The sequence below is a fragment of the Rhinatrema bivittatum genome, chromosome 9 (assembly GCF_901001135.1).
Source record: "Rhinatrema bivittatum chromosome 9, aRhiBiv1.1, whole genome shotgun sequence".
Lineage (NCBI taxonomy): Eukaryota > Metazoa > Chordata > Amphibia > Gymnophiona > Rhinatrematidae > Rhinatrema > Rhinatrema bivittatum.
This window is the reverse complement of record NC_042623.1, coordinates 212859736-212886398: the sequence shown is the minus strand read 5'-3', so window position 1 is coordinate 212886398 and position 26663 is coordinate 212859736. Positions and strand designations below refer to the sequence as shown.

The 26663-nt window shown below is 45.3% G+C and overlaps 1 protein-coding gene across 1 annotated transcript in view; it reads left to right on the top strand.

Annotated features, from left to right (window-relative positions):
• The window catches only part of MINDY4B (MINDY family member 4B), a 171113-nt gene that overhangs the window by 32580 nt on the left and 111870 nt on the right, over positions 1-26663 (top strand). Inside the window, exon 7 of the mRNA XM_029617353.1 lies at positions 25109-25285. Within this exon, the coding sequence (XP_029473213.1) occupies positions 25109-25285 (177 nt within the window). The remainder of the gene's footprint in view (positions 1-25108; positions 25286-26663) is intronic.

Below are 26663 nucleotides of genomic sequence, written 5' to 3'. Positions count from 1 at the left end.
ACTAGGGGTGCAACTCACCCTTAATCTCTTAGGCTTCTGGAATGTGAATATTGTAAAAAAAATAAAAAGCCCAAATAGCAACTGCATTAACAAGAAAAGTTTGTTAGACACTCTGCGCATACAGGAGTTTACATCCACCAGCACCATCCTACCATCCTGTTCTCAATCCAGCATGCCCACGTTCACCCAGATGCAGATGCACTTTCCATCACCACACATGTCCCGTGGACACTTTTTATTCCCCTCCAGCAGACCTCTGATCCAAATAAATGTATTCTTGCTCCAGATGTTATTTCCTCTGTGAGAGATTTTGGCTTCCATAAAACTATTTCATGCTTGGGGGAAAATAAGAATACAGAATAAGAATAAAAATAAAAATAAATAGCTCCAACAGACCCTCTTCTTTCACTCTCTCAGGTAACATTTCCCCCAGAAATCTATGGCAATCGTCCTCTATTTTTAAAGTTTCCTAGGCAAAAGCCATATTTAAAGGGCCAGTGCGACTTTTCCCTCCTGATACTATACTGCTCACTTTTTAAAACACTTGAGCCTACTTAGCACCTACTGTAGTTTAGCCTATAGAGCACCCATGCGATCTCATACCTGAATTTTGTGAGCCTAGTTTCTTATCAGGGCACTTGTCATAAAATCATGACGGCTGTATGTCTGTTACGCCACCCCAATAACTTTTGAACCATTCATCCAATTACATTCAAGTTTCTACTACAGAGAGTAGAGCATCCACTGACTACATGGCACTTAGAATCCTTTTTTCCTTTTCACCTTATTTCCCTAAAGAGAAGGAGACCAGTTCAGTTCAGTTTAAATCTCAGGGAGGTAAGAGCGATGTCATCAAGAAATGTTAAAGCTGACCTGCCATTTGGTGGACATCAAGCATTTTGCAAACTGTTGGTCAGTGTCTGTGGTCTCTGATTGTCTCCATTTTTAGCTAAGTTTACTTAAGACTTCCATAAATAGTACAGGCATCCAGTGAGGGTGAAGGGAAAAACAAAACCAATGCAAGTTTGCTTTTGTCTTGATACGAGTAATCAAGTGTTACTTTAAAACAAGACAATTGCACATGTAATGTTAACCATTGAACAGCCCCTAACCCCTCACCCCTTCATTTGGAAAAATAAAAGTTCCTAAAAAATATAGACCAATTTTGTAAAACATTGTTACATTACTGTATCTGCTATCTTGATAATGGATTAAAACTCTTGACGATGTGTCTTCAGTGTTTATGCAATCTCTTACAATTGCTTTTAAATTATAAAAAGAAGCTCATGATGGACTGCCAATTACTTAAGTATCCATATTTTATTACAGCCTTTTTCTGTTTTATTGGTCTTAACATTATACATTGTTGTCAGGTTGATATATGTTTGATATTCCTTAACAGCTTCTAAGCTGTGCTTCCTAGCATTTTGTCTTGCATCTGTAAGTGTTTTGTAAAAGCCTTCAATAGCACTTGTTCTATGTGCAAGGACCCTCTAGTTCCCTGCCACTAACTTTTTTTTCTTGTCCCTAACTCAGGCAGAGATTAGGATATATTTAGGAGTAGTTTGCAGACCATCCCTTACAAGCAGCTCTAGTGAGGCTGCCTGGATTGGTCAGCAAACCTGCATAAAAGCAGGCAGAGCACAAGGAGCAGGGTGACCCTTTGAGTTAGCAGCTTTTGTTCAGAGTTACAGGTCAATGCAATATCGTGTGCTGAGCCTAGCGCACAGGTTAACAAGCAATAAGGGGATTAGCGTGTCCAAACCAGCGTGTAGCTAATAGTGCACACATAACATGTTGATGAGGCTATAAGCTATTACCCACTTATGTAAAAAATGAATGTGCAAAAAACCTAAGACAAGGTCCCTCAATTCTGCTCACCCAATTATCAACCATTTATATTATTTAGAAATTTTATTTTCATTTTATATTTCACGTGTTATATAAATCCATTAAAAATATCCCAATACTATCCCAATCATCCATACACCACACACATATCGGAGGAACTGAAAAAAGGAGTAGGATAAAAACAATTTTTTTTTAAATGTCTTGCCAGCGGTCAGGTTAGGAAATCGGACACTCAACTAACGAGCATCCGTTTTCCTAACCCACGCACAGCCACTTCTCCTGGGTGCCTGATGCCGTGGAGGCGCTAGGGACGCACAGCTTCCCCTAGCGCCTCCTTTTTAATGCAGGGGCTCATTTGCCCACTGCATCGCGCTCCCGGGAGAGGTGGATGGGCGTGCGTTAGGAGAGTGGCCGCCCAGTTTGGACGCACAGTTTTAGTGCGTCCGTATTGCATCGGCCTGAGAGAGAAGTAGGAGAAGAGTGGAGTTATAGTCCCCATTTAGCGAAGGAAGAGGAATATTTCTGATCAGCTCTCCCTCGGTCTAGTAGGAAGTGTCTCTGGGAGCGGAGTGGAAGATGACGGACGTTTTGGAGAGTCTGTGCTTTGGAGGAACTTTTGTTTTTGAGTGGACCCTGGTCCTGCCTCAGGAATATTTTGCCCCTGCCTGAAGAGATGAGGGCAAACGATTGGGGGTTCCCTGCCTTCACTGCCAAGAGGGACAGCAGTGATTTGCTACCAAAGAAATGAGAGGAATTTTTGAGAAGATTTTGTTACTGTTTGTTGGGAGGAATTTTTGCCACCATTCCTGCCCTTGGGAAGGTGAAAGATTTAGGATTATTTTGCAATTTTTGGGATTATCTGTCTCAGTAGTCCAAAAGGAACATCAGAAAAAGAGGTCAGGAGATTCAGTGCTGGGTCTTTCTCTAGTGCCTGCAACCTGAAAGGACACTAAGTCAGCTGTGTATGTCTGAGACCAGAATTGCATTTTGGAAGTGTGAGAAGAACTGGAGATTTTGTTATTGTTAATTGGTTTGAAGATATTTTGGGTTGCAGTAAACATTTTGTTGGAACAGCCCCACCAGAGTGTCCCATGTCTTCTGTGAGAACTAGCAGTGCACCTAAAGCAAGGACATCCTAATAGTGAATACATCTGAGAGGAAAATAGGCGGATAGACTGTGTGGTGTCTCCCACCCAGATTGCCTTGGACCCTGAAGATTCAATCCTCCTCTCTGCCAGATAGGAAGAGAGGAAGAGAGGGGAGTTATCACCCTGGGGCAACTGTGTACCCCTATATGTAGGGCACCCACCAAAGAGAGGTTACATCTTTTTCAGGATCATCTATCCTTTGTATAATATCAAGGATTCTTCTTCCTCCAAAGTTCCTATTTCATGTCTGCATAAGCATACTTCCCTTAATAGCAGTTATATGACTACTTTGTGCTTCCAAGAAGTCCAAGGGCTAACCTGTGTGGAGCAGCGGATACAACCCTAAACAGTAATAGTACAACAGTGACAAGCTTCCCAGAATGCTCGGTTGACCTGCATGTAATGAACCATGATTAAACTTAAACTTGAATGAGTATGGGGATACCAGCTCCTTTTTACCACAGAATTATTATCTTTGGTGGCTGTGAGGATTACTGAAAAACTTGATAGTAAGACAGAGGAGGAGCTTGGGTATTAACTCATGAGGTATTTTTATGGTTACCACAGCATAATGCAAATTCTGACTAGTTAATATGAGAAAATCTACTTTTCTGTGAATCGGCCCAACATTTATGGAATACTATCCCAAGAGACATCCGATTAGAATTAAACTAGCTATCCTTTAGACACCAAAGAAATACTGGGCATTTTAAGTTTTGAACATTAAGATATTTTTAATGGCAGATACCCCTGTGTTAAAATTGATGACTACAGTTCGATAACACAATGCAGTATGTTATAGGGAGGAGTTGGTGTAAGAAACGGGGGGTGGATAATTATTACTATCTTAAATCAGAAAGAGTATAAAAAGGAAAAGGGACATAATTCCTTGATCTCCTCCTAACCCATCGCTGGCAGCAGAGTTTCCACGATGTATCCATACCAACATCCCAGAGAACAAACCACTCTATAGAACATTGAGGAGGCACAAAGGGCTCCAAAGGGTTAAGTCTTCACCTTCCCCATAGCACCCTGGTAAGAAGGAAAAAAAACCTCCGAATTCATGAGGTAGCTCAGAGTTCCTTTCACAGCCAGGCATGCCAGGTAAAGGTATTTCCCCAGCAATGGCAGCTCAGAACGTCAGAGCAGAGCAGAGCAGAGCAGAGAAGGCAGGATCTTCTACCTGTCCGGCCACCTCCTCCTTGGGATGAGCCCATAGGTTCTGGTGACCAGCAGGACCTAGTTGGTGGAGCACCTGGAGCAGGAATTCAGGCAGAAGATGGAGAAGGCTATGGTCAGGACTGGCAAAATTCAAAAAGAAACAAAAGCAGGCAATGGTCAAGGCTGGTAGAGTACAGGCAACATCGAATATCAGACCGGGCCAGGTGCCAGGAATCAAACCAGACATAGAAGAAGCAAGGCAGGCAGGCAGGAACAGTAAGGACAAGACTTGGAACACACTGGTAGTAACAAGTTAAGTACACAAGCAGGAATGAGGTAAAAATACACTGTCAGGAGCTAGGTAAACAAGGGCAAAACTGGAAAATGGGTACAAGGCAGCATACAGACAGGCTAGATAGGCCACCAGTAGGCCTGGACAATCAAGGACAAGACAGGGAACACAGAGGCAGGACAAGGGCAAGGAATACACAGACAAGGAGGGCCACTGGTAGGCCCAGACAGGACAAGAACAAGACACAATACAAGCTAGGCCACTGGGAGACCTAGACAGGACACAGGGAACAAGAGGCTCATAGGGAATTAGACAAACAAACAGACATGTAAGGAACACAGGATCAAATAAAGCAGAAAATAGACTAGGTAAGGCAAGAAGGTCTCTAAGACCACGAGGAAACAAATGTGGCCAACCATTTGGTTTGCTACCTGGTGGCCTAGGTCAACTAGTGGGATATTTCCATTCTTTTTACAGTCTCTCCACTGAGCTGGCTGTGATTGGCTATCCCAAGGGCATAAGGTGGAGATAAAGGTTGAGAGAGTATAGTCATTTTTAATTGGCTCTTGAAGAGTAAAGAGCTGCTTTTCCTTTTCCTCTGTTGAGTTAGGCCCATTAACCCAACTTGGTATTTTTCTTGCATTTAGAGGAAATTCCTTATCAGTACACACCCTGTTTTTTATAGAGTTTTTTATAGAGTTTGGTCAGCTTTTGGATTAGCTTTTTCTTGTTCTGGGGGACACCCTGTGCTTTGGAGAGGGGCAACACCCTGCCCAATCCTGAGAGCAGTGTCTGGAGACTTGTGAGAGACCGCTCTACTCCCAGAGAAAGCACTACCCAGCGTGGGATATTTTTTAACTTGGAGACATTTGGATTTTTCCCCCTTTTTTTTTAGTGTAGAGGCTTTCCCCACCCTTCTTCACAAATTGGAGGAAGGAGATAGAGAGCTTTGGTCAAGACTGAAACATCAGACTTTTCTCCCAGAGAAGTCACTCATAGAGGAAGGAGAAAACGGGATTGAAAACATCAAGATATGGAGACTTTTATGGTCTTGGGGGAAATAGCAAACTCTCCGACAAAGGGTTACACAAGGCAAGGCAAGGTTGACCAAAGCAAGGAGCTGAGGTGACTTGATGATGAGGCATCGAGCAAACTGTGAGGGAGATTTCTACAGGGTGGACCTTGCTGTGCCATACAGCCTTCAAGGTGGCAGCTAGAGAAGGACAGAGTGTGGCCCAGAGGGAGCCCCTGCTTGCAGCCAAAACTGTGACAGCTCCAGGATATGACTGTTAACCATTCAGTATCATCTTCCACCCCACCACCTTTTGGTGATGTTCTTACTGTAATATGAGTCAATTGAGCTTCCCTATAATATTCTTCATTATTTCTAGTGGAAAGGCCCATCAAAAATAACAAGGTAGGGGTGGAGGGAGATGGCTTCTACATATGCAGCCTTATCCCTCCCCCCTCCCCCTCCCCCCACCATCAGAGAACACCCATCCATACAATATTGCGTGGAACATTTACAGTACTTTTACTCAGTTCATCCACCATGGATATCTACGGTGTAGCAAAGCATGGTTTAAGCATGTACACATGTCTGGACTGGCAAGAAGTCTAAAAATGCCAAAATTATTTAAATTGGATTTCTTCCCTAACATTCCTAAGGGACAATTTAGGGTGGGATACCGAGAGGAAAGTACAAGGAACCGAAATCAATCACCACATGTTCTAAAACGTGATGGCAAATATGCTTTTTCAAGCATGATATTCACACAGTTATCAACTCATGCATCTAACAAATTATAGAGCAAGAGATAAGTGGGGGGTTTTATACAATAAGAGGTTGAATGGAAGTAAAGATTTATCTGGCTAAGTGGTGATAGCTGAATATCCAGCTGTGTTTAGCAGCTGCCATTTATACAGGTAAATACTTAGCCAGATAAGTTGTGGGTGGGAAATGGGCATTTTGGGGAGGAACTACTTATCCAGTTAACATAGCCGGATAGGTTGCAATAGTCAAACTTATCCAGCTATGTTAACTGGATAAGTTAGGCCTGACAATAGCAAGTTAGCTGGATGAGTCTTATCCTTCTAATTATTGATTTATTCTGGGATATGCTGCTGAATATCCCCTGTGAGTTAGCTGGATAAGTCTTATCCGGTTAATTCACATAGCTGGATATCTTTGAAAATCAAGCCCCACATAAAAAATGTTTGGATTTTGTTTCTTAATTCTTCCTTCCTCACTGATTGCTATGGGGTTGAGCTGCATATGGGCTTGTGAAACTATTGAAATAAGGGATTGTGATGATAGAAGTGTAAGGATTTCTTGCCCTTGGTTGGCACTGACAATATAGACAGAGTTTTTTTCATAGAAATACACGTGCCCAATTCTAGATGCTGATGACATCAGAAGAGCAACTCTACATGCCCAAAAAAAAGAATAATGAGGCTCCAACTTATTTTAATGAAGCTGATAATGTGCTGCATGATTCATGACAGAGAAGAATCTAAAAACCTGCAAAAGGATGACTTATTTTCTTTTCCTAAGATACATGGGGCCTCAGAACTGCATTTTATTTTAACATACCATTTTCATATTTATAGTCACTGAAGTCTACTGGAAATTATTCTGGTCCTAATGTTGGGTGAATTAAGCCTTACAAGATTATCCAAAATAGGCCTGAGTATAGTTAGACATGTGCATTCGTTTTTAATCAGTGGCCTCTTCTGATCTTGAGCCACCACCAGGCCCGTGGTCTCATTCAATCTTCATCTGCTGGCTGAATGGGAGCCGCCACCAGCCCTGCAGCCTCTTCTTCCACAAGATCGACTGCGGTTAAATATCAGCCTGGGGGATTTTTTTCAAAACTGGCCCTTGGGATAACTGTGACTCACTCATGCAGGTACTGTGCAGCACTGCTTCAACAGCTCCCAAAAGCACACCAAGCAAATCACTGAAAGGAACACTTGGAGTCTGGCAGAACTGAGACAAAGAAATGTCCAAATACAATTTCATAAATTTCCTAATAAACCAAGTAGATCATGGATGAGCAAACTGAGCTGCAGACCCCCTTCCATCCATGTAATCGATTGGGCCTCCAGGTTTGGTTACAGCTCTTATATATCCTGGATTCCTGGTCTGGTGTTAAAGTCTTTTACCAACCAATCAGCTCTTGAACCAGATGCCACACTGCCAGCCAGTGACTCAGACACACGCATGTGCTGTGGTGCGGCTTCTCTTGTGCTCAGTGACTGCCCACCCACTTTGTCCCAGCATTGCTGCATCATTATGTAAAATTTGATGCTTGTTGCCAGTCCTTCTTTAACCTGCTGCAGCACTCTCCCTTCTTGGCACACTCACTCTCCAGAAGACTCAGCATTTCCACAGCAGCTGTCCCTCAAAGCTCAGCGCAGCCACCTCAGGCCGAAGTCTCACTAACATTGCTCATCCTCTCCCTTTCTGACAGCAGTTTGCCCCACTTCTCAGGGCCTTCCCCACTCCAGCACATTCTCATTGATTGTGTGCTACAGTCTTTTATGGTTCCCTAGACTTTGCTCTGCCTACCTACTTCTGGGGAAGTGAGGACTAGAGGTGATCCATTCTGCTTGCTTTCTCCAGGACTTAAGAAAAAGAAAATTAAGCCAACACAATAAGCATGACTGCTGCAGCCAAGACTGAGGAGAGCCTGGACCATGACAAAATAGCTCCAAATCAGATTCTGCTCTCCCACAACGTGGAGCTAGGGCAGCCAGGACTGGTGCCAGAGTATTAGGCAGCATACATAAAGCTTACAGCCTTGCAACCCCCAGCCCCTTCGTACATATACACGCACACAATTAAAAATTATGCATTTTTAATAAAATTTAACATGAAAAAGGACAAAGTACAATCTTCTGAAGTAAAAATATCAGAACATGTATACTATATTTGCATACATTGCTGTGATGCCAACCATAAAACCCTGCAAAAAATTTAAAAAGACACTTGGAACTCATATGGTATTAGGCCTATTTTAATATATAGTGAATGTGGGCTTTGCCCCTGAAGCCATGAGTAAACCTCCCATACAAAAATAGCATTAACTGCCAACACTCAAATAGTAGCAACCCTACTTAAGAAAAGGCAACCCTGCAAGCCCTGAACCATCAATACACTTCCTATTAAGAAAACAGAACAAGCCAAGCTGCCATAGATCTCTGTACAGGAACACCATAACAGAATACTTCACCTCTGTCTGAGACAGTCAGAACACAAACAGACCCTCACCAAATACAGAATAAAAAGAGATCATAAAGTATAAACAGAAATGTGCAGTCAAAAACTGAACTGGAAACAGCAACAAGCTGTATACAAAAAACAGAAACATTACTATCCCTCATAAAATATCAAAAAATAAAATGTAATAGTAAAACCATACTTTAAAAAATAAAAAAATTGAAAAGCAACTGATAAATAGAATATCCAGTAAATAAAATCTCATATTTTAAAAGCATTTAATGTTTTGAAATTGATTTGTTTGGGAGACACATCAAATAATACCCAATAATTAAAAATAGTAAGGATAAAAATATATCCCATGCTCTCAATACCTGGGAATGTTTGATTTCCAGTCATCCTAAGATTGCCGTGGATTAGCTGTTGGAAATGTGGATCCTTGAGCTGAGACGAGGTTGGTGCTATCACCAGGAGTGAACCCCTGTTGGTCCTCATTATTGGGAGGCGGTACGGGTGGAGAAGACCCAACTGCAGCTTCATCTATACCAGCCCTCATTCCCCGCAGGCTGAGCCCTTGGGTACCGGGGCTGGCAGGACTTAGGCAGGGGTCTCTCAAGGCGTGGAACCAGAGGGAGAGGCTGAAGCAGCATCGGACAGGCAGAAGTCGAGGCAGGCGGCAGACTGGCAGAACCAGAACAGGCCAGAGGTCAGGACTGTTGGGTTTGTGGCATGGTGTGGACTTAGTCGCTGTGGCGATGACTCCTCCCACAGGGAGGGGCCCCGTGGGGAACCACAGCGATAGGCTAGTCACAGAGAGCAGACACTGGAGATGGAAAGCTTTATTGTAGTGCTGTAGAGAGATGGTACTAGTGCAGGAAGCAATGGCACTGAAGTCCAGCAAGGTGCCAATATGTTCAACAGTCTCAGATGTAGAGTCTCACCCAGATGTCCAAGGCTGGTAGTGTTCCGCAGAGCGGGATAAACTGAACCTGGTGGGTAGAAATGGAGAGCTGGATCATAGAGGTACTCACTGAAGAGTAGTTCAGGAATCCTCCTGGTAGATGATGAAGGTGGGACCTGAGGTCCATGGTGCAGGATATTCTGAGCTGGTAGGCCCTCGAGGAGCGAGTACCTGAAAGCGCAGATAATCCTGAAATGAAAACAGAGACCCCCAAGGAGCGGTTGTCTGAGTTAGTAGTAGAAACCCCGAAGGGTAGGTGGAAACGAGAGGCCCCCGAGGAGCGGGTGCCCAGAGCTTCTTCTGGAGCGAGATACCCCAGAGGGTAGCGAGGAGTGTAAGCGTGCAGCTTAAAAGCGGTCAGAGTAGCTAAACTGAAGTCCTTGCTAACTCGTTCGCTAGGGGCGGAGCGGAAGCTTAAATACCCGGAGGTATTGACGTCATGCGGTGGGGATGCCCCTGAGGTTCCCACTATGATGTGTAGATAAGTGTAGGCAGCGTGCATGCCCTAGGAGGCCACGAGAAGGAGCATGGCAGCTGGGGACGCCCATGCTGAGTTGAAGACGCCGAGGGTTTTGGCACTCGGCACCAGAGGCAACCATCTTACCCATGGAGGAGGAGAAAGGTAAAAAAGAGGTGAGGCAGAGCGGTCGCAGCTGTCTACAACCGACGGACGCAACAGAATCCCCCTTCAAAGTGCCCCCTCCAGGACCTCTACCTGGTGGTCTGGGTTTTCGTGGGTGTACAAGATGGAATTGACGTACCATGTCCTTATCCATGATGTTGGCCAGAGGTTCCCATGAATTTTCTTCTGGGCCATAGCCTTCCCAGGAGATGAGGTATTCCCTCTCTTATGGACATCCAGGATGTCATCCACAGCATATTCGATATTGTCCTCGGTGTCCAGATTAGTAGGTTCTGGGGTCTTTTTTGGAGAACTCGGAAAGCATCAAAGATTTTAACAGAGAGACATGGAAGGCGTAGTGTATCTTCATTGATGGAGGTAGTTTCAAACTGTACTTCAGATCTCCCAATCGTCAAAGGATAGCATAGGGTCCAACATAGCGAGGTTCAAAACGTGCTGAAGGTAGTTTAAGACGGAGAAACTTGGTACTCAGCCAGACTTTGTCCCCAGGCTGAAACTGTGGTGCTACTCAATGGTGAACATCGTAGATCTTTTTTGCTTTCTGTTCTGCTCTGAGGAGTAGCTCCTTTGTTTGCTTCCAAAATTGAGATAATGCTGCTGCAGTAGCCTGTGTGGCAGGAGAAGCCACCGATAATGGAATTGGCAGAGGAGGAAGCGGTTGTCGCCCATAGACGAGTTGGAAGGGAGAAGTCACCGTAGAGGTAGCAGGATGTGAGTTGATAGTAAATTCTGTCCAAGGCAGTAGTTCAGCCCAGTCACTTTCCCTTGAATTGATCACAGAATTGATCGCAGAAATTGATTCAGCATTCTGTTCATTCTTTCAGTCTGTCCATTAGACTGAGGGTGGTAAGTGGAGGTTAAGTCCAAGGCGATGTCAAATTTTTGACATAAAGCTCTCCAAAATTTAGCAATGAATTGTACTCCTCTGTCGGATAGAATATGCTTAGGCATCCCATGAAGGCGGAAGATGTGCTTAATAAAGAGTTTTGCTAGTTCCATAGCAAAGGATAATCCTGGTAACGCTACAAAATGTGCCATTTTGGAGAAGCGGTCAACTGTGACCCAAATGGTGTTGTTTCCGTTGGATGGTGGCAAGTCTACCACAAAATTGGTTGCTATATGTGTCCAGGGTTCATCCGGCACTGGTAGAGGTTGTAGCAAACCCCAAGGACGTCCGGCTGGCGGCTTTTGCTTGGTGTAAACAGCACAGTGTTGTAATTATGTGTGTTTGTGGATCCTTGTGTGCAGTGGAGGTGACCACACCCAAGGGGAGGAGCCCTGTGAGGAGCCACAGCACTGGGCTAAACTCGTACTACACAAACCCAAGAGTTCTTTTACTAAACAGCTTGAATAGAAGCGCCAGAGGTGGCAATAGTGAGGCAGTCTCGTAGCTGCAGTCTCAGGGACCTCGGCAGAGGGAGCCCTTCTCTCCTAGATGACGTCAGGAGGTTCTGCAGCAGGTCTCCCGGCGAGGAGATAATGTGGATGAGATAGACTGAGAGTTAGAGTACTCACTAGGTGTTTGCTGTTGATATGCGATTCCACCAGGTCATTGTAGAAGGTACAGGCACCGAGGCAGGGAGAACAGGCCCTCAAGGAGCGAGTACCTGTTCTCTGTAAGGCACCTGAAATAAAGCAGAAGGCCCCCGAGGAGGAGGTACCCAGGTTAGCATATACCCCTAAGGGCAGAGAGAGAGAGCTTCCTGAGGCAGCACGGAAGCGGCAGAGTAGTGTAGACAAGAACAAATTAGAGTCCTTACTAACTCGGGGAGCTAGCAAATGAGTGAAGTATACCCAGATGGCGTGACGTCAGCATGAGGGAACATCCTCGAGGTCCGTGCCAAGGGTGGTACAAAGACATGGGTTGCGCACCCGTGCATACCCTAGTAGGTACCTGGGAGGAGCAATGGCGGGAGTCTGCACCATAACCATTCCGGGAACGCCAGAGAGGTTGGCTTGTAGACGCGGTTGTGGCCATCTTGCCCAGGTAAGCAGAAGGAGCCGTGAATAAGGTGAGACAAACGGGGCGAAGCCGTCGAGGACCGATGGACGCATCAGTACCCCCCCCCCCCCCCTTCAAAGGGCGTCCACGCTGTTTCCTACCAGGTCTTGGTTTTTGAGGATGCAAGTGATGAAAGTCCTGTAGCATCTCTTTATCCAGGATATTAGACATTGGTGTCCAAAAGTTTTCTTCAGGGCCATACCCATCCCATGACAGGAGATATTCCCATACTCTGCCTCGTCTTCTCACATTGAGAACTGCATCTACTTTATATTCAATGTCTTCTTTGCATCTATAGGTGTAACATTAGGTATCTTGTTGGAGAACTCACTAAGGATCAATGGCTTCAATAGTGAGACGTGGAATGCATTGTGGATCTTTAAAGTAGATGGTAGCTTCAGACTGTAGGTGAGATTGCCCAGTCGTCAGAGAATGGGAAATGGTCCAACGAAACGCGGAGCAAAGTGAGCTGAAGGAAGTTTAAGTCTTGTGCTTCGTGAAAAGCCAGACTTTATCACCAGGCTTGAAGTCTGGAGCCTTACAGTGATGGACATCGTATCCTTTCTTTGCTCGAAGTCCTACTTTAACAATTATCTCTTTAGTCTGAGTCCAAAGTTGTTGGATATCTTTGGTAGTAGATTGAGCTGCCGGGGATGACACTGATAACAGAAGTGGCAGTGGTGGCAGTGGTGGGTCGTCCGTAAACCACTTCGAATGGTGTTGATCCAGTGGATGTTGCTGGATGAGAATTAATGGCAAATTCTGCCCAAGGCAACAGTTCACTCCAATCATTCTGGTGAGTGTTCACGTAGGCACGAATAAACTGCTTCAGTGTCCTATTCATCCTCTTTGCCTGTTGGATTGAGGATGATATGCCGATGTGAAGGGAAATATCGAACTTCTTACATAGTGTCTTCCAGAAGCTAGCCGTGAATTGAGCTCCTCGATCAGAGACTATGTGCTTAGGCAAGCCATGCAGGCCGAAGATATGTGTAATGAATAACTTGGCGAGCTCCATGGTGGTGGGTAAGCCTGGGAGAACCACAAAATGAGCCATCTTTGAGAATTGATCTATGGTTACCCAAATGGTGTTGTTTCCTCCTGAAGATGGTAAATCGACCACGAAGTCTGTGGCAATATGTGTCCATGATTCTTCTGGCACTGGCAAGGGTTGGAGTAGACCCCATGGATGATCCGGCGGCATCTTCTGTTTAGCGCAGGAAGCAACGTAGGAGAATGTGTCTTCCTTCATGGTGGGCCACCAGTAATAGGTCTGAAGTTTAGACAGGGTTCTACGTTGGCCAGGGTGTCCTGAAAGTTTAGAGTCGTGGGCCCAAGTTAATAACTTTTTTCTGAGGTTCTTGGGTACGATGGTCTTTCCTGCAGGTACTGAGTAGGTAGGTGCCAATATGACCTTCTCTGGATCAATGATTGTGTTGTGGTTCCTCTGGAATGTCCTCAGAGAGGAATGAGTGAGATAGAGCGTCAGCTCTGATATTCTTATCTCCAGGGCGATACTTGAGCACAAAGTTGAATCTGTTGAAAAACAGAGACCATCTCACTTGTCTATGGTTCAGGCGCTGTGCGTGGCGGAGGTACTCCAGATTCTTATGGTCTGTGAATAATGGTTGTGCTCCTTTGAGCCAAGGGCCCATTCTTCAAATGCCATCTTAATGTTATGGTTATTGATGTTTGGGTGGATCCTTGGATACTGTGGTGGCTGACCACGCCCATGGGGGGCAGTCCCGTGAGGGACCACGGTGTCAGGCTAGACTCTGGACACACAAACACAGATTTGAATCTTTATTTAAACAGTTTTAGAAACTACCAGAGGTGGCAGTAGTGAGTAGTAGATGTTGAGCCCGGCTGGGCGAGTATCCCACATGACGCTGGAACAGCGAAACCTCTGCTTGGCTCTGCTGTAGTGGAAAGAGACTAAGAGTTATGAGTACACAGTGAGAAACATACAGAGTCCCAGGTAGAATAGGAGAAGCTCCAAGACAGGGAGAGCAGACCCTCGAGGAGCGAGTACCTGATCCCTTAGAGCAGAGAGACTCAGAGGTATTGTACTCACACAGCAATTCCACTAGACGAGAGGTCTGGCACTGGAACAGAAGGCAGGCCCTCGAGGAGCGAGTACCTGGTTCCAGGGAAGCAGTACTGTGGAATAGGTGGTAGTTGTACTCACAGATGGAAACTGTTAGTGAAGTCTTCCAAGTAGAAAGGGTTGTAGATGCAGGCAGCGATTCAGGGAACATGGGCCCTCGAGGAGTGAGTACCGGTTTCCTGATAGCACCTGAAAGAAGCAGAAGAGGCCCCCGAGAAGCAGGTACCCCATTAGCAATAAGAGTTCCAGATAACGCTGGAGTGGCAGAGTAACTTCGGTATGGAGAGCGAATCCCATCCGTAGAGTTCCGGTTGCTAACTCGATTAGCTAGCAAAAGTTGTAGGCTTAAATATCCGGGCAGAGTGATGTCATTTCAGGGGGACGCCCCTGAGGTTAGCGCCAATGAGGAAATAAAGATGAGGGCAGCGTGCACGCACACGCCCTATGGTACCTTGGAGGAGCATGGTGGGAAGCAGTACCAAAGCCGGTCCAGGGATGTCGGAGAGAACGGCAGACAGACGCCGTGGCAGCCAGTAGTCCGAGGTGAGCGGAAGGAGCCGCAAGAAGAGTGAGGTAGGGGGAGGGCGAAGCCATCGTAGACCGACGGTCGCAACAGTACTCCCCTTCAAAGGACGGACTCCAGCTCTTGTACCAGGTCTTGGTTTCCGAGGATGTATCTGGTGAAACTGATGAAGCATCTCTTTATCTAGGATATTAGCCATCGGCTCCCAAGAATTTTCTTCGGGGCCGTAACCTTCCCAAGACAGAAGGTATTCCCAAGTCTTGCCACGTCTTCTTACGTCTAGAATGGCTTCAACCTTGTATTCAAGGTCTTCTTTTGCATTAGAAGATGGTTCGGGAGGCTTGGATGAGAACTCACTCAGTATGAGTGGTTTCAGAAGTGAAACGTGGAATGCGTTGTGGATTTTCAATCCAGGCAGTAGCTTCAGACTGTATGTAATGTTGCCAAGACATCAGAGAATTGGAAACGGTCCAACATAGCGAGGAGCAAATCGAGTGGAGGGTAACTTTAGTCTCAGATGCTTGGTGGATAGCCAGACTTTGTCACTGGGTTGAAACACTGGTGCTTTAGAATAGTGATCGTCGTAGGACTTCTTTGCTCGATTACCCGCTTTGATTAGCGTATCTTTAGTCTGAATCCATAGTCGATGGATATCATTAGCAGTGGATTGAGCTGCTGGGGACGACACTGAGAGCTTCAGTGGTAGTGGCGGTGAAGGTAAATGTCCATATACCACTTCAAATGGTGTTGATCCAGTGGATGATGCTGGATGTGAATTAATGGCGAATTCAGTCCATGGTAACAGCTCGGCCCAGTTATTCTGATGGCAACTCACATAGGCCCAAAAGAACTGTTTCAGGGTCCTATTCATCCTTTCAGTTTGGCCATTAGATTGTGGATGATAGGCAGATGTATAATCCAGAGAGATGTTAAATAGCTTGCACAAAGCCTTCCAGAATCTTGCCGTGAATTGAGATCCTCTATCTGAGACTATGTGCTTCGGTAGGCCGTGAAGGCGAAAGATGTGTGCGATGAAGAGCTTCGCAAGCTCCAAGGCTGAGAGTAAGCCAGGCAGTGCCACAAAATGAGCCATCTTGCTGAAACGGTCAACTGTGACCCAGATGGTATTCATTCCTCCAGAAAGAGGTAGATCAACTACAAAATCAGTAGCAATGTGAGTCCATGGCTGTTCCGGAGCTGGCAGCGGTTATAGCAATCCCCAAGACTGACCAGAAGTAGGCTTATGTTTGGCACAGTTGGAGCATGACGCTATATAGAAGTATGTATCTTCCTTGATAGTAGGCCACCAATAGTACTTCTGTAATTTCAGCAGGGTATGGCGTTGACCAGGATGGCCAGCCAGCTTGGAATCATGAGCCCAATATAGAAGTTTCTTTCTGAGGTGCTTTGGCATAATTGTTTTACCGGCAGGCACAGAATGGGTAGCCGCTAAGATGACTTTCTTCGGGTCGATGATGTGCTGAGGTTCTTCAGGAACATCCTCAGAGAGGAAAGAGCGTGATAGAGCATCAGCTCTGGTATTCTTTCTCCGGGGTGATATTTAAGCACGAAGTCAAAACAATTAAAAACAAGGACCATCTTGCTTGTCTGTGGTTAAGACGTTGCGCATGACCGGAAATACTCTAGATTCTTGTGGTCCGTGACTACGGTAATTTGATGTTGGGTGCCTTCGAGCCAAGGCCGACATTCCTCAATGCCAGTTTAATAGCCAGGAGCTCTTTATCTCCGATCCCATAGTTTCTTCTCTGCAGGAGAGAAAGCGTCGCGAGAAGAAAGAGCAGGGATGTAAGGCCTTATAGAATCTCCAGTTTGGCTTAACACATGGCCCCTACTCCAACATCTGAAGTGTCAACCCTCCACGATGAAGGGTCTATTGGGGTCCGGGTGAGGTAGACATGGCTCAGTGGAAAAGGCAGTCTTTAATTCCTCGAACGCGGAAATGGCCTCTGCAGACCATTTAGAAGCTTGTTGGCCCCTTTCCGTGTCATTGCAGTTAAGAGCACAAAGAAGAGTAGTTCTTTATAAAGCTTCTATAGTAATTTTGTGGAACCCCAAAAATCGTCTCAGGGCCTTCAGACTGGTAGGATGAGGCCAATTCTTGATACTCTCTAATTTTTGGGGATCCATCCGGAAGCCTTTTTTAGATATGATATAGCCAGGAAAGGCACAGAATCTTTATGAAATTCGCACTTTGACAGCTTGGCGTAGAGGCCATGTTCTCGAAGTCTCAGTAATACTTGCTTGACATCTGCTAGATGAGTAGGCATATCCTGTGAGAATATCAGGATGTCATCTAGGTAAACAACGACACTTTTATGCAACAGGTCCTGCAGAATGTCGTTCATCATGTTCTGAAACACGGTGGGAGCATTGCACAGGCCGAAGGGCATTACCAAATATTTGAAATGGCCATCTCGAGTGTTGAAGGCTGTTTTCCACTCGTCACCGTTGTGGATGCGAACCAAGTTATAGGCTCCCTTTAGGTCAAGTTTCGAGGATATTTTGGCTCCTTGAAGTCAATCAAACAGCTCTGAGATCAGAGGTAAGGGGTATCGGTCTTTAATCGTGATCTCGTTCAGACCTCGATAGTCGATAGAAGGATGCAGAGTGCCGTCCTTCTTCCCCACGAAGAAGAAGCCTGCGCCCACAGGAGACTTAGACGGTCTAAAGAAACCTTTTTGCAAGTTTTCCTCAATGTACTCGGACATGGCCTTGTTCTCTACCACTGACAATGGGTAGATACATCCCTTAGGACGTTCAGCATTAGGTTTCAGTCTTATGGCACAGTCATAAGATCTATGTGGCGGAAGGATGCCAGCAGCCTCTTTGGAGAAAACATCATGGAATGATGCGTACTGAGGCGGCAGCCCTGGCATCACTGGAGTTGTAGGCATGCAGAGAATAGAAGAGACCTCCTTTAGGCATTTGCCATGACATTCTGGGCCCCAACGGGAGAGTTCCAAAGTAGCCCAGTTGAATTGTGGCATGTGCAACTGCAACCAGGGTAACCCCAGAACGATAGGGTGCAAGGCCTTCTCTAACACAAAGAAGGAAATTGACTCAGTATGGAGAGCTCCGGTGCAGAGGACTACCGGTTTGCTACAACAGGTAACATCACCCGGTATCGGCTCTCCGTGAATAGACAATAGGAGTAGTGGAATCTTCAAAGTGGTGAGGGGAATCCTCAAATGTTCCACAAGTCGTCGTAGAATAAAATTACCACCTGCCCCTGAGTCCACCAGGGCAATGGTTTGGAATTCCAACGGTCCACAGATCAGAGAGACAGGGAGAGAGAGCAGAGGAGAGGGCGTAGTAAGGCCTAAGAAAAGTCCTTCCGCAGGACTTATGCCCGTCCGTTTCCCGGACAGATGGGCCATGTCTGGACTGCATGACCAACTTGTCCACAATACATGTACAAACCATTCCTCTTCTGAAGTCTTCTCTCTTTCGATGTCAGGTAATTGTGACCAAGTTGCATCGGTTCTTCACCACTGGCAACAAGCATTACAGGGACCATCCTGAGTGCAGGCTTAGCACGAACTTCTTTCGGAACAGGTCCTATACCTGACTTGAGTTCTTGCACCTTATCATGAAGCCGGTGATCAATTCTAGTAGCTAAGGCCAGCTCATTCAGCGAGTCAGGTGTCTCACGAGCGGCCAGCTCGTCTTTCAAGCAGGAATCCAAACCTCTGAAGAAGAGAGTTTTCAGGCATCTAGGGTCCCAAAATAATTCAGTAGCAAGAGTCTTGAACTCTATAGCAAAATCAGCCAGTGGTCGGTTGCCTTGCTTCAGGTCCACCAAAGCAGAACCAGTAAAAGTGTGTCGGGCAGGATCATCAAAAACGGATTTGAACAAGTCCATAAATCCGTCAATATCCTGGAGTATAGGATCTTTGCATTCCCACAGCGTGGAAGCCCAATGAGGAAATAAAGATGAGGGCGGCATGCGCGCGTGCACCCTATGGTACCTTGGAGAAGCATGGCGGGAAGCAGCACCAAAACCGGTCCAGGGACCCCGGATAGTTCGGCAGACAGACGCCGTGGCAGCCAGTAGTCCGAGGTGAGCGGGAGGAACCGCAAGAAGAGTGAGGTAGGCGGGGCGAAGCCATCACAGACTGACGGTCGCAACATAATCTCAGACCATGCACCTGTCTGGATTGACCTATCGGGGCCCACTAATAACCAGTCACTGTGTCCCTGGAGATTTCCATATTTTTTGGCCGATGACCCCCACTTTCAGGATTTCCTCTGGTTCTAAGTGGAGAGAAATCGTGGACCTGAATTGAGCCCAAGCAGTATCCGGTGCTGTTTTGGTATACTGCCAAGGCAGTATTGCAGGAAGACATAATAATCTTACTTAGCCCTTCGTTGGAAAATGCTGGACAGCGGCCTTGTTAGCCTTAGGAGCTCAATTGCGCAACAGACCAAAAAGGGCCCTGATAAAACCCCACACCTGGGACAAACCGTGAGTGCTTTCTGTGTATTCAAAGGGCACTGAATTCCTCATTCATCAAAGAACAAGAAAAGCATTACATATTACCAGTTTAAAATTGTTCAAATATGGTAACAAATCAGGGAAGTTATTGGCCAATTTGATTTGCACTGCACGTAGCCCCAGGCACATGCCCTTTGAGGACTCCGTCAGGTCAGGTGGTGAACAATACCCCAGAGATATTAAATAGTTTTCGGGAATATTACTCCAATTTATACACTTCTGAGGGGAGGAATGCAAATTGTTTATGCCGAATTTAAATCTCATATCACTTTGCCCACACCTTAGTGCAGACCATCCGCACTGCTGAATGCCGCCCTTCACCATGTAAGAGTTCACAGCGGCTATTAAGCAGGTGAAACGTCTCAAAGCCCCTGGGCTGGACGGGTTTACTGCAGAATTTTATAAGAGTATTGGGGAACCCCTGAGCATGTCGTTAGCATCAGCATTTAACCCTCTAATTTCAACAGGGGAATACCCGCCCCATATAACGCTTATTCCCAAGCCGGGGAAGGACCCTCTATCCCCTGCCTCTTATCGTCCTATCTCCCTTCTAAATTTTGACCAAAACTTGCTGGCAAAAATATTGGCAGACTGTATGGCTGTCATTTTGCCTCTCTAATTGCCCCAGGGCAAGTTGGCTATGCATTAACCAACATCCGTAGATGCACAATACAATGGCACTATGCGGGAGAGCTGAAGAACCCTATTTAGTGGTCAGCTTTGACGCGGAAAAAGCTTTTGACAGGGTTGAATGGGAATACCTATTCCATTGCCTGAGCGATATGGGTATAGAGGGGCTGTTCTATGATGCCATACAACTGTTATACAAGCACCCTATGGCTGTTATTGCCATGAATGGAGCCCACTCGAGCCCTTTCCCAATTTACAGAGGAACTAGATAGGGGTGCCCCCTCTACTTTTTATTTTAACTCTGGAGCCTCTCCTGCTTTTGATCCAGTCTACTAACTTGATAAGAGGGGTCAAATTTTGCACCAGAATTTTCAAATATGCGGCTTTTGCCGATGATATCTTAGTATTCCTGACAGACCCTCAGCGCTCCCTATCACGTTTACTATTAGTTTTTCAGGAGTACGGAGCCTTCTCTGGTCTTTGCTTAAATCGGGATAAATCTGAAGCTTTGGCCTTCCCCGACGCTCTTAAGGAGCGTTAGGGCGATACCTTTCCCTTACACTGGGCTGGAGACTCTATCTGCTACCTTGGAGTTCAACTGTCCACAAATTTAACACTTCTCTATGGGTTTAATGTTGCCCCAGTTTTACGTCTCACGAGATAAAATGTGAGCATGGAAAGATTTATCGCTATCCCTGGGGGGCCAGGTAAACCTTTTCAAGGTGGCCCTTTTGCTGAAATGGCTCTATGTGCTCCAAAATTTGCCCCTTAGACTTAAGCCCAAGGACATTTTAGCCATAAGTGTAAAGCCCTACATTCCTTTTGTGGAAAGGTAAAAAGTCGCGCATATCTCTGAGGTGGTTACAAGGGGGGTGGGGGAGAGGAGGCAAGGGAGTTCCCGACATTGCTCTTTACAACATAGCCAGTAATCTGCACCTCTTGTGAGACTGGATCATCGGTAAATCCCTATTTGTAAACCTTGAGGCAGAGAGGGCGTTAGTTTCCTCATTAGATCTATGTTATGTGCTACAGGCCCCTACAAAAGACCTTCCCCCATCTTTGCAACATTATATTTTATTTGAGCCTATGCGGTGGGCATAGACGCAGCTGACAAAGAAATTGGGCATGCCGAGGCTCTGCTCGCACCTTTTGCCTTTCCGAGGTAACTATGCATTTACTCCTGGGTTGCACACTGCAGCCTTCCGCTTATGGGCGGATCAAGGAATAACATAGATTGGGCACATTCTAGATGGGGAAGGGATAATTCTGTCATTTCAAGATTTGGTAGATCATTATGGGCTGCGCTCATCCCACCTTTTTTCTTACTTACAGGCCCAACACTATGTTTTTTCTCTATCATAGGAATCTTGAACTCCAAGAGTCTTCAGTGCCATAAATAACTAGAGATGTGCATTCGTCGTGGTTTGGGGGCCCCACTCCGAAACAGATTTTCCCCGAACTACGAGAACAATTTGTTTTTCGGGTTTGTACAGGGGGAGGGGCACATTTTATTTTTTTAAATAAAAAAACACCCAAGCATTAAAATTTAGTATAATCCAACCCCCCCCCCCACCATCCCGATCCCTCCCCAAGACTTACTAACATCCCTGGTGGTCCAGCAGGGTCCCGCAAGCGATTTGTCCCTCCATGCTTTCTGACTTTCGGGCTTGCCTCACTCAAAATGGTGCCGATAGCCTCTGACCTACTATGTCACAGGGGCTACCAGTGCCATTGGTCAGCCCCTGTTCCATGGCCATCGGCGCCATCTTGTGCTCCTACCATGTGACAGGGGCTGACCAATGGTACCGGTAGCCCCTGTGACATAGTATGGGCAAAGGCTATCGGCGCCATTTTATTGGCAGTGACAGTGAGATCGCTCCTGGACCCCCGCTGGACCCCCAGGGACTTTTGGCCAGCTTGCCAAAAGTCCCTGGGGGTCCAGGGGGGTCCGGGAGCAATCTCCTGATCTCGGGCCATCAACTGGGAGATATGCGCAGAAGTCAGGCTGGTGCGTGCTGCGTAGATTTTAAAAAGCGCTCACTTATGCGCGTATCTCTCGGTATGCGCACTACATTTTTTTTAGAAAAAAGGTGCAGGGTGTGGGCAGGGCATGGGTGGGGAATGGACGTTCTGGGACTTTAACATGAAATATGTGCATAAGTATGTGCGTGTTCCGGGATACCCTGCCGCGTAACTTTACTTCTGCTATGGATGGTGTGTAAGACTTAAATAAAAAAAACTAGGCTAGTCAATGGGGGTTTAAGATTCTGGGCTAACAGGATAAAAGGGAGGCTAATTAACTAGAGGGGGTTAGGAAGTCCTATCCTTTACGCAGGCAAACTGGGAACAAACTGGTGAAACTGGTAATTGCGTAGGCGCACATTTCTACTAAAATTCCCCCACTTACGTGATAAAGGCAGCATTTGCAATCACAAGTTGCGTCCATATAAAATTGTGCGTGCATTTCCATGTGTTCAGCCTATTTTATACCATGAGCACATATATGCGCATATGTTACAATATGGCTGCGTATCTGGACCCGTGCTGGCATACGCGCATGCACGAGCGCCTGCACATTTGTTTCAAAGTTGTCGTCCCTATCCTCAAAAGGAATTCCCTGTTGAATGAAATCCTTCAGTGCTATGTTTGTCATCAGGGTTTCCCGCAGTTTGCAAAAGACAACAGATTATTAATAGTCTGTCATTTTTTTGGTGTTCTATTAATATTATACATGTCAGGAGCGGATATGTGCTAGCTGAAAGCTAAAAAACAGCTGAAAATAGTTATACCTATATAATTACTCAATAATGTTTAAAACCTTGCAAGAATGCTATATGCAAAGGTCCCAGAACTGATTTTCAATAAAATACGAGCTATGTTTTGCTTTAATAAGTGCCTGTGACTGTAAGACTCCGAGAGCTAGGCATGATATCATCTCTTATTAGCAGGTAATCTGTTCTAGGACAGGTAATGTGAGGAGGCAGGTTTCAGCTGTCACAGCGAAACCATCACCTCTTCTGTGCCTTCTTTTACCACCATAACTTCTTGCTATGGACATCAGTCCAGAAGTGCCGTTGAGAAGAGATGAACCAAAATTAAGCTACATTGAAATACTCCAGGACGAAGTCAAGAAGAACAAGACAGTAAGTACTAAGTAGAGGCATGTTCAGTCTGCCATGAAAAGAGAGCATTGACCCAACTAATCTAATCTAATTTCAGTTTGCACCACACTTTTCTACAGGTAAACCCACACGCGATGCACATTACAAAGTTTGAGGCATAAAAATCAAATGCATAACAAAATATAGAACAATAATAATTTACTATAAAATACATCCATTATGTTACATTTTGTATTTTAAGATTTATTTATTTATTTATGGTTTTTTATATACCGGAGCTCCTGTATACAATACATATCGCTCCGGTTCACAGAGAACAGTAATAATTACTGCCGGGTGGGCAGTTTACATGGAACAGTTTACAAGGAACAGTTTACAAGGAACAGTTAACTTGGCCATTTACATGGCCATTTACATGCTTGGATCCATAGTTTTTGTATTTTAGCTTATGTTGAGACAGATTTTATATTTTAGATGAATCGTTTTAAAAGTTATCCTCCTTTTATACGCAAATGTAGTAACCAACATTTGATTTATGTTGTAAACCGACGTGATATGTATCAACATGAATGGCGGGATATAAAAATCATTAAATAAATAAATAAATAAATCCATTACATACATAAAACATCAACAAGTACAGTCGATGCATTAGTAATCTAATATCAAGACTCTGCTCTTGGGCTTTTTATAAATAAATGCCTTCTGAAGAGAGGAACAAAGTCTTTTGCCTTCTATCACGATGCCTGGACAAAGTAGTCTATGGATTTCTACAGAAGAACAAAATGTAAAATGTAAACGTAACATAATTGTAACTTACATGGACTATTTTAAAAAGCAGCTTTTAAATTTGAGAAATTAGATGAATGTTAAAACAATTTCTTGTACTATTTACAAGTTACTGTAAATCCATGTGTATTAGTTTTCATAATTTTACATTCTAGTATTGACTCTGAGTAGAACTGCAAACTGAATGAATTTCACTTCTGGTGCAAGATTCAATTATTAGCTATGCACTTGTGCTCATGCCACTTTTTTTTAGCAATATTTTGGGGTAGATTTTAAAAAACTACGCCCGTGCGTACTTTTGTTCTCGCACCAGGTGCAAACAAGAGTATGCCAGATTTTATTAGATATGCGCGTAGCTGCGCGTATCCTTTAAAATCCGGGGTCAGCGCGCACAAGGCTGTGCAAAATCGGCAGCCTGCGTGCGCCAAGCCGCGCAGCCTGCCTCCGTTTCCTCCAAGGCTGCTTCGAAATCGGAGCGGCCTCGGAGGGAACTTTCCTTCCACCCCCCCCGCACCTTCCCCTCCCTTCCCCTACCTAACCCACCCCCAGCCCTATCTAAACCCCCCCTACTTTTTTTCGAAAAGTTACGCTTGCCTGAGGCAGGCATAACTCTCGCGTGCCGGCCAGCTGGCCGGCGCGCAATTCCCTGGCTCGGGAGCAGTTTCGGAGGCCTCGGCCACACCCCCGAAATGCCCCGGGCCGGAACCATGCCCGCGCCCCCGGATGACGCACCGCCACGACATGCCCCGACATCCCCCCCCGGAAAGCCCCGGGACTTATGCGCGTCCCAGGGCTTGTGCACGCCGCCGAGCCTATTCAACATAGGCTCGGCGCGCGCAGGGGGTGCTTGGGGCAGGTTTCGGGGGGTACGCGCGTATTTTACACACGTACTCCTTTGAAAATCTGCCCCTTTGTGAATAGTGTTTTGGTTATCTCTCTTCTATTTTTTGTCATAATTTTAATACCAGAAATATTAGCATTTAAAATATTTTTCAATAACTAGCAATTTCATTTTGTGAGGGAAAAGACAGAATTTTCATAAGACAAGCTAAAGTAATAATTGGCTGCACAATGCACAGCTTTGGTTCTGATGTGTCCCATAGCAAGGAACATCCATTTCTTTTCTCTTCTTTTCACAAAGAAAAACCAAGAGAACCATAAATCTGATGATGAGAGTGAAAACAGGAAAAGAGCCCCTCCGTCTGCAGGCATCAAGAAGCAAGTGCTGCTTCCATCTAAAATCCTGTATGCTATCCCCATAGCACTGACAGTCCCCGCCAGCCTGGGAGGCCAGCCCATCTCAATGGAAATGGCAGTGGTAAGGATGTCTTGTCAATTATACAGGAGCTTCAAATTAATCTGCCCCATGCACAGAACCTGTGGAACCTTATCTGTCATTGTGTGCTCCTAAGAGTATTACAGGACTCAAGCCAGCATCTTGTCACGGTTAATAAATGGAGACTACAGTGAGAATAATTTATTTAACAAAACGCTAGTGCTGTACAGCATAAACACGGATATAAACCATGTTTAATATGTAATATGACAAGTAAAAAAGGTATAGCATTTCTTTCTATTTAATGATTTCAATTAGTCCATTAGAAAATTGCAGTGTTATTTCAAGATTCCGATAATGGGGCAATATTAAAGAAAGAGAAGATCTGAATAGGAAGCAGTTCAGTTTGTCAGTAGGTTTTTGATTGAATTATAATGGTTATTTTATTATTCTGGTTTTGAATAAAAAAAATGTCTTCCTGCTTACAACCAAATTCATCGTCAGCTTTCTCCTGCAGTAAAGAAATAATCCTATATTATCTTCCTGAGATCTCAGCCTGTTTGGCACAAAAATCAGAAGTGAGAGCACAGGTGCAGATTAAGCACGTAGATTTTACTTGGGTGCTAACCTGCCATACCAGTGCAGACCTGGCTTCAGGGATTCAGATCCTGGCAAGATCTATCAACATTCTGTGACAAAGTCAGTACTAGGCTCATAAGAATTGTTCTGTATTTTGGGCCAGTTAAGTTGTAGTGCTGTTGCAAGACTTGGGTTCAATTCCCAGCTTCCTGAGTTGGTAGGGCCAAGGGATGCTGCAGAGACAGCATTCGCAGACCCCATGGGGAGAGGAAGGAATACTCATTGCACTCATGGCCGAATTTAGGGCCCCTTGATTGCATGACCAGACAAGGGCTGTCACTACTACGACGAAATTAATTAGGAGGGGGGATCTAAAACAGGGGGGAATTCCCCAGTTAGTTGCAAATGAAGGCTTCTACTGCCAGATCCCAGCCCTGGTTCCAGCTGAGCTGGGAGGTAACTACCTGCTCAAAAAAAAAAAAAATCTTATTCAATATTATTTGAAGCTCTACATAAAAAAATCAATTTTATTACATGACGCTATGTAGAAATGGGTGGAGATTAAAGCCGGATGAGTGTTAGGAATGTAAATGTTCCTGTTTTAACCTGTTTCCTAGAAAGACACCTATCAATCAGTTCGCGGGAGAGCGGGCGAGCGACTGCTCTCCCGGCGCGCGCACAGGCCACTTTCCTGTGCGCGCAATTCACTAAAACAAATTAAGGCCCGCGGTAAAAAGAGGCGCTAGGGACACTAGCGCATTCCTAGCGCCTCTTTTGGGACAGGAGCGGCGGCTGTCAGCAAGTTTGACAGCCGACGCTCAATTTTGCCGGCATCAGGTCT